The sequence below is a fragment of the Lepidothrix coronata genome, unplaced genomic scaffold (assembly GCF_001604755.1).
Source record: "Lepidothrix coronata isolate B3197 unplaced genomic scaffold, Lepidothrix_coronata-1.0 Scaffold122, whole genome shotgun sequence".
In the NCBI taxonomy this organism is placed as follows: Eukaryota; Metazoa; Chordata; class Aves; order Passeriformes; family Pipridae; genus Lepidothrix; species Lepidothrix coronata.
In genome coordinates, this window is record NW_016690302.1 from 1921446 (window position 1) to 1929786 (window position 8341).

The 8341-nt window shown below is 59.0% G+C and overlaps 1 protein-coding gene across 1 annotated transcript in view; it reads left to right on the forward strand.

Moving 5' to 3' along the window:
- Window positions 1-8341, forward strand: part of AGRN (agrin) — a 114635-nt gene that overhangs the window by 94206 nt on the left and 12088 nt on the right. Inside the window, exons 24-33 of the mRNA XM_017825689.1 lie at window positions 422-742; window positions 2578-2770; window positions 3438-3653; window positions 4337-4566; window positions 5394-5528; window positions 5685-5781; window positions 6040-6204; window positions 6306-6417; window positions 7385-7396; window positions 8237-8339. Coding sequence (XP_017681178.1) covers window positions 422-742; window positions 2578-2770; window positions 3438-3653; window positions 4337-4566; window positions 5394-5528; window positions 5685-5781; window positions 6040-6204; window positions 6306-6417; window positions 7385-7396; window positions 8237-8339 — 1584 coding nt within the window. The remainder of the gene's footprint in view (window positions 1-421; window positions 743-2577; window positions 2771-3437; window positions 3654-4336; window positions 4567-5393; window positions 5529-5684; window positions 5782-6039; window positions 6205-6305; window positions 6418-7384; window positions 7397-8236; window positions 8340-8341) is intronic.

Genomic DNA, 8341 nt, shown 5'->3' on the forward strand with positions numbered 1-8341 from the left:
CAGGGAATCATGGAATGTTTTGGAAGGGATCTTGAAGCTCATCTCATTCCACCCCCCCTGCCACGGTGGACCCAACGCCAAGGCTTGTCCAACCTGGCCCACAGCTTCTCTGGGCAACCTGTGCCAGGGGCCTCTGAGAAAAATCCATGTGCCCAGACTTGGTTTTCACTCAGGAAAACCATCTGGGGGTAGAATTGCCCAACTTTTTCACGGCACATGGCAACTGCTGCACCGTGGGGGCGTGGCAGTGGAAAGGGACCCTGTCCTGGTGCTCCTGAAGTGGTGGCCAGGCCTTGTCCACCCTGATAAACCCGGAACAGTGATTTTCCAGGGAAGACACGTGGCCCGTGGGAGCGTGGCCGCCCCTGCCTCGGGAGAGGGCTGCGAAGCACTAACTTCTCCCCGCCCTTTGCTCTTCCAGACTGGATCCCCAGGCTCTTCACCACCACCATCACCACCACCACGGCCACCACCATGGCCCCGGCCACCACCCGCAGGGCCACCACGGCCGCCGCCGTCACCACGGCCCGCGGGCAGCGCCCCGGGTGGAGGCCCAGCCCTCCCACCCTCCTGCCGGCCGCCAGCACCCGCAGGAAGCCCACCCGGCAGCCCCCCGTCACCAGGAGACCCCCCCGGCCCTGCGACTCCCACCCCTGCCTGCACGGGGGCACCTGCGAGGACGACGGCGAGGAGTTCACCTGCAGCTGCCCCGCGGGCAAGGGAGGGGCCGTCTGTGAGAAAAGTGAGTGTGTGTGTGTCCCCCCCCATGGCGTTGATGCCAAAATTGGCAGAAACGAGGCTGCTCAGGGACAGTTTTGAGTCTTTAAGCAGCAAAGGTATTTGTTTTGAGCAACGCTGGGGAGTCTAGCCAGGGGCAATTCTACCCACTGATGGTTTTCCTGAGTGAAAACCAAGTCTGGGCACACGGATTTTGCTCAGAGCTGGACAAACTAGCTCCAAAGTTCTCAGTGAAAAGCCAGGTAATTTATACAGTTTTTGTGAGTGATTACAACATCTATACATGCACATTCGTTTAATTTCACAATCTAATTATCATATTCGTAATGGGCGGAGCTTGAGACGGGGCTGTCCTTTTAGGGAGTCCTCTGGTGGTCTTTCTGGTCCTTCAGCCTCAAGAGGGTCCTCTTTGTCATGAACTTTTCCTGACTACGTACTGGGAGCTTGTGAAACCCCCCTCCGCTTCAGCTTGCTCATCTCCCCGGATGTCCATTCTATCTAATTCATGACTACTAAGTTGTCCTTTCTGTTATCTTTTCCTTAGTACAGAACATCCGTAGGCAGAGCTCTGGAACAGGGCACCCCTTGTCCCTTTAACAGTAATGCTGTATTCCTCAGAGCAAGGGTCTGTAACATCCTCTCAGCACAGAATTCCGGCATCTCAGAACTCTTGCTGGGTTTCAGCATCCCAGAGCGGGGTGGGGAGGGACCTCTGAGCTCACCTCCCCCATCCCAGGTTGCTCCAAGCCCCGTCCAACCTGGCCTGGAGCGGGAACATCCCGCGTCGGGCGACTCCAGCGAACGCGTTGGCTGGTGATGGAGCGATGGGGGGAACGTTCAAACCCGGCCCCGGAATTGGCACTGGCACTGCAGGGGCTGCTTTAATGGGCTGTAATCTCAGCTCTGCCACAGCAGGTTGTACATGTGCTATTCATTGTAAAAGGCTGCGAGGTGCCAGGAGTGATTTCCCCCTGGCTCCGCTCCTGATCCAGCAGTGCCCCGAAGCACCGGGGGATTGGGAGCTGCTGCTGTGTTAGCTCAGCTCGTGGCACTGCCCCTCACAGCTCCTGCCTGCCAGTGTGACACAGCCAGGCACTGACCATCCTCTCCAGCCCGGGGAGATGTGTTCTGGTAATCCAGCCTCTATTTCCCAGTGCTTGGAGCAGCTTAACAAGCAGCTGGAGACTGGCAGCACGCTTACCCAGAGCTGCTGTTATTTACTGTGAGCCCCCACTGGCAGTTTGGGGTCATGCTGGGGACTCTGGGTGGCTGGGAGTGCTTATTCCTGAAAAGCTTTGTCCCTAAAGCCATAATCTGGAGCGCTCCAAGCTGTGGGTGTCCAGCCCTGTTCATTTTAATAGGGCTTGGCCTCTCAGATCCCTTGGAAAACCTCAGCCACGATGAACAAAAGCCTGGAGTGATGAATGTAAATCTGTCATGTGGGATTCTGGGAGGAGAGATAAAAATTATCTAAGGAGCAGGGAAGCTGAGTTACGAGGAGCTGTGTGTGCAGCAGAGCTCGGATGATGGCACAGGAGCACGGAAAGGACCAGCAGCCCTGGTTTTTAACTGGGAGGAGCTGGTTGGGGGAGCAACACCCTGGATCTTTAAAGCCTGGGAGCAATCTTTGGGGGGAATGGCATCACAAGAGGGGTTTTGGGTACCAGTGTGAGTGTCTGGGAGGTGGTGACGGGGTGAGCGTGGGCTCAGAGGAGACAACCAGCTTCTCTCCACCCCTTCCCAAGAGCTCCGTGTCCGGACAGGTCGAAAACATTCCCGGGCTCACATCAGGCTCTGTGTCCTTCTGTCCCCTCTTCACTCCTCTCCTGGCTCTTGCAGCTATCAGGTACTTCATCCCCAGCTTCGGGGGCAAGTCCTACCTGGCGTTCAAGATGATGAAGGCGTATCACACGGTGCGCATCGCCATGGAGTTCCGCACCCTGGAGCTCGGGGGGCTGCTGCTCTACAACGGCCAGAACCGGGGCAAGGACTTCATCTCCCTGGCCCTGGTGGGCGGCTTCGTGGAGCTCAGGTGGGTGCCCTCCCAGCCCCAGGTGGTGGGGAGGAAGGTGGGCTGCTCCAGCCAGAATGGTCCTCGCAGAACATCAGGAGGATGCAGGGCTTGGACTCGCGTTCTGAGAGACCCGGAATCAAAGAGATGAGGAGAGGAGAAGGGTTTTTTTTTTTGGATGTGATAGGGAGCTCGTTCCCTCCCTCTGGCACTTTTCAGCAAAGTTAATTCAGTGATTTCAGTTTGAATTTTGAAAAGCTGGAAGGTGTGGGAGGTTGATTTTTTGGGGGCGAGCGAGAGGTCTTTTTTTTTTTGGTTTGTTTTTTTTTTTTTTTTTTTTTTTTGGTACCAAGAAAAGAAACACAGGTGGGAAAAAAAGGAAAGGGAGAAAGGCCCCGGAAATCTGAGCTGGAATGACTCTTTTTTTTTTTTTTCCCCTCCATTCCAAAAGCCAAAGGGACAGATTTGGAATGAGGTGAGGTGGAGGAGATGAGTCCTCAGGCAGTCCTGACACTCGGGGGTGGGCAGAGCGTGCTCTGAGGGCAGCCTGGCACAGAGGTGGGCAGGGAGGGGGGGTCTCCCAAGCGCTCCCAGCTTCTCCCTGGGAGATGTCACCTGACACAGGTGTCACCTTTCTGCAGGATGGCACAAACACGGCCCTCTCCCCCACCCCTCTTTTCTCCTGCAGGTTCAACACGGGCTCTGGCACGGGCGTCATCACCAGCAAGGTCCGTGTGGAGCCTGGCAAGTGGCACCAGCTGGTGGTGAACAGGAACCGGCGCAGTGGGATGCTCTCCGTGGATGGGGAGCCCCACGTGAGCGGGGAGAGCCCCCCGGGCACCGACGGGCTCAACCTGGACACCGACCTGTTCATCGGGGGAGCGCCCGACGACCAGATGGCCGTGTGAGTGTGGGGCTGGGGGCTGTCCCTGGGTCACAGAGCCCGCCACTGCTTCATGGGGGGCTGGGGGGGCTTCTTAAGTGATCATCCGTCTGTGTTGGTGAGGCACCTCCAGGGCTGTGTCTGGTTTTGGGGCCCTCACTGGAAGAGAGACGTTGTGGGGCTGGAGTGAGTCCAGGGAAGGGAATGGAGCTGGGGAAGGGGCTGGAGTATCCTATGAGGAGCTGGGGAGGCTCAGCCTGGAGAAAAAGAGGCTCAGGGGCGACCTTTAAGCTCTCTGTGACTCCCTGACAGGAGGGGGAAGCCGAGGGGGGGTCGGGCTCTGCTCCCAGGGAACAAGGGACAGGAGGAGAGGGAACAGCCTCGAGCTGCACTAGAGGAGATTCAGGTTGGACATCAGGAGGAATTTCTTCGCAGAAGGGGTGGTCAGGCATTGGAAGGGGCTGCCCAGGGAGGTGATGGAGTCCCCATCCCTGGGGGTGTCCAAGGAAGGACTGGCTGTGGCCCTCAGTGCTCTGGGCTGGGGGACAAGGTGGGGATGATCAGGCACAGATTGGACTCGATGATCTCAGAGCTCTTTTCCAGCCTAAACCGTTCTGTGATCTGTGCCCTGTGGGGGAGCACAGCCTGACCCACATGCTTGGAGTGACCAAAAGCCCCAGTGACCCCGTGCTCTGTCCCCCCAGGGTGGCAGATCACACCACGGCCACCACGGGGCTCAAGGGCTGCATCCGCCTCCTGGACGTGAACAACCAGATGTACGACCTGCGGGAGAAGGGCAGCGACGTCCTCTACGGCAGCGGGGTGGGCGAGTGTGGCAACGACCCCTGCCACCCCAACCCCTGCCACCACGGGGGCATCTGCCACGTCAAGGAGGCAGAGATGTTCCACTGCGAGTGCCGCCACACCTACACTGGTACGGGGAGGGGGCTGCAGGCTCCTCGTCCTGCTGGGTGGTCCTGTGGGATCCCAGAGCCTACGGGATCATCAGAGTGGGGAGGGGGCTGCAGGCAGGGCAGGGCTGGGCTCCTCATCCTGCTGGGTGGTCCTGAGCAATCCCAGAGCCTCTGGGATCATCAGAATGGGGAGGGGGCTGTAGGCAGGGCAGGGCTGGGCTCCTCATCCTGCTGGGTGGTCCTGAGCAATCCCAGAGCCTCTGGGATCATCAGAATAGGGAGGGGGCTGCAGGCAGGGCATGACTGGACTTCTTATCCTGCTGGATGGTCCTTTGGTGTCCCAGAGCCTCTGGGATCATCAGAATAGGGAGGGGGCTCCAGGCCAGGCTCCTCATCCTGCGGGATGGTCCTGAGGAATCCCAGAGCCTCTGTGGTCATTACACTGGGGAGGGGGTTGCAGGCAGAGCAGGGCTGGGCTCCTCATCCTGCTGGATGGTCCTTTGGGATCCCAGAGCCTCTGGGATGAGCACAGTGGGGAGGGGAGTGTCAGCAGTGGGATAGAGGGAGAAGTGGAGGATGAAGCCTCCTGCAGTGAGGTCAGCAGGTCTGGGGTGTAGCCCTGTTCACATGCACAGAAGGGCCAGGACCTGTTGGTTCTCCTGCACAAAATAACATCCCCTCGCATTTTAGGGGCGTAGCCAGCCAAGGGCATCACCTGCCAGCTGTGGGGGCTTCCTGGGTCACGGGGACCCAGCCTGAGCCAGAGGCTGGGGGGGGATCAGGGGACAGCAGGGACGTTGGGCTGTCGGTCTGTGGCGCGGGGGTGACGCTGCCTGTCCCGCCGCAGGGCCCACGTGCGCCGACGAGAGGAACCCCTGCGAGCCCTCGCCCTGCCACGTCTCTGCCACCTGCCTGGTGCTGCCCGAGGGGGGTGCCCTGTGTGCCTGCCCCATGGGCCGGGAAGGAGACTTCTGCGAGCGAGGTGGGACGGGAGCCGGCGGAGGAGCGGGGCTGGGGCAGGGGGTGGACGGAGCTCAGCGTGCCCAGCCCGGGCGGTGGCCTCGCCCGCTGTGGCTCTGGGGCACTGGCTGAAGCTGCTCTGCCTCCCCTCCCTCACCATCCCCTCGTTTGTGCCCAGTGACAGAGCAGGACCACACCATGCCCTTCCTCCCGGAGTTCAATGGCTTCTCCTACCTGGAGCTGAACGGGCTGCAGACCTTCGTTCCTGACCTGCAGTAAGTGCCAGGGGCATGAGGGTGGCCCGTGAGGGCATCACCTGCCTGGTGGGTAAAGAGACACCACAGAGCAACATCCTGAGCACGGCAGGTGTGCCTCTCACCCGCCCAGGGTGCCTTGCAGGGGTGGCATCTCTCTGCCAATCCCGTAGCCCCGGGCAGGCAGAGTTATTCCAAGGGCTCAGTGCGTGGGGGTGGAGGAAGAGAGCGCGAGAGGCTGCTGGGTTGGAGGGTTATCCATAACCTTTCTCTCCTCAGGGAGAAAATGTCCATGGAAGTTGTGTTCCTGGCCAAGAACCCCAGTGGAATGATCTTCTACAACGGCCAGAAGACAGATGGCAAGGGGGACTTCGTGTCCCTGGCCCTGCACGATGGGTACCTGGAGTACAGATACGACCTGGGCAAGGGGGCAGCCGTGCTCAGGTGAGGGGGCCCAGCCCGGGCTGCTCAGGGGAGGTTTCTCAGCGCTCTGCTGATGGCAGAGCTCTCACCTGTGTGTCTTCTCCCCCCTTCTCGCCACCCAGGAGCAAAGAGCCGGTTCCCCTCAACACCTGGACGAGTGTCCTGCTGGAGAGGAACGGGCGCAAGGGGGTCATGAGGATCAACAACGGCGAGAGGGTGATGGGGGAGTCACCGGTGAGTTGGTGGCTCAGGAGGGGGCTCTCTGGGCTTCCAGCCCTGCTCCTGTCACGTGTGGAACGAGCTGAGAATTCCCCAGGCTCCTGGGCTTTTAATCCCTGTGGCACACATGGCTTCAGGAGTGGAGGAGGAGCGGGCAGGCCCTGGGGAGGAGAGGGTGCTGCAGGCAGAGCGTGCCTGTCTCCCTGCACACCTCTCCCAGCCCTTGCTGCCTCCCTGTGCCCTGCACACAGGGCTGCAGAGCCCCTGCCAGGTTTCAGGAATGCCTTTGAGCCCCCTCACACACATCCACCTCCCCACTCTTTATCTCAGATCCTTGACTGTCCCTGGATCGGGGCAGGCACGTGAGGCACCTGTGCTACCTGTGCTTTGAGCCTGTGCCCTCCATGGTGGGGGCTCAAGAGCCCCCCCAGCACAGAGAGCTCAGCCAGGAGGAGGTCACGGAGCAGGGAAAGCCCCTTGGCACTGCTGCTGCTGAATCCATCAGTGCCTCCTCTCTGTTTCCCAGCTGGCAGCTTCCCCCTCCAACTTCTCCCCGTCCCCTGTCCCTCTGCACTTCTGTCTGCAGACCCCTGGGGTTCCTTTAACCCCTCCTTTCCAGCTGGGAAGCTGATACTGCAGGAGAAGCCCTGATTGCTGCTGAACTCATCTATAAGATCCACCTAGAAGTGCAGCACCAGGATTACACAGCGTTCCTGGAAAAGAAGGGATTTCTTCCTCCCCTCGCTCTGCTCTTCTCAAGCTTCTCTCCCAGCACAGCTCACCCCTGGGTGGCAGGGACCCTCCTGTCACCTTCTGCAGCCCCCCTTCCCCTCCCTGGCTACCCCAGCACTGGTGGCAGCGGGGGTCTTGTGGCCCTGCATGTTGCAATGTCACCCACTGATCTCCCTTTTTCTCTCTCTTTTTCTCTCTCCCTTTGATTTCCATTTGTAATTTTCCCTTCCCTGCTGTCTCTGGATCCCAGAAATCCCGTAAGGTAAAGATAAGTATGAACCACCACACCTCCATCTCATCTGCCATTGGCACCTCGTTCTTTTTTTTTTGTTCTCCATCCAGATCCCAGTGTTTCACCCACTCCCCTTCCCATCTGACCGAGCAGCTTTAGGATCTCTTTAGATTAGAGACACTCGTTTCCTCTTCCATCATTCATCCCCAGCCAGTTTTTGCATTTTGTTCTGGAAGCATTTCGATTAATCTGATCATTTTTTTAACTCCACGAAGCACTAGCTAGTGATCCATATAACCCCATCTCTGCTGTGCCCCTGGCTCCATCCCAGGTGCCCAGGAAGGGACATCATTCCTGCTTGGAGAACCCTGCGGTTGGAGACTCTCCTGGGATTTTCCGGGCTGGGCAGATGGGACCGCAGGGTGACAGCAAGGAGGGAGATTTCTCCTCCAAACACACACCATGTGGGATGCAGGAGAACCTCCTCTAGCCGTGGCAACCTGTAGCAGCCAGGAGAACCCAAGCTGAATCCTTCTGGAATGCGTTTGGGTTTGAACATCACCCCCGGAGAGACTTTGGTTACTTGGTTTGGGGGGTCACGCAAAACCAGAGCCCCCCTCCACGCCTGAGAGCATTAGAACAGCATCTCCCCAAAATTAAACCCCCAGGGAACCTTTTCCAGGCGCCTGCTGGTGGGTGGGACCTCGCAGCTTGGCATGAGGAGGTTTCCTGGAGGCCCCTTTCATAGAATCAGAGAACATCCTACATTGGAAGGGACCCACAGGGCTCACCAAGGGCAACTCCTGGGCCTGCACGGGACACCCAGGGATATCCTGACATCTTCTCCATCATCTCCCCTCTCCTCCCCAGGTGCCTCACACCTACCTGAACCTGAAGGAGCCGTTTTACGTTGGAGGAGCCCCTGATTTCAGCAAGCTGGCTCGAGCAGCTGCCATCTCCACCAGCTTCGAGGGG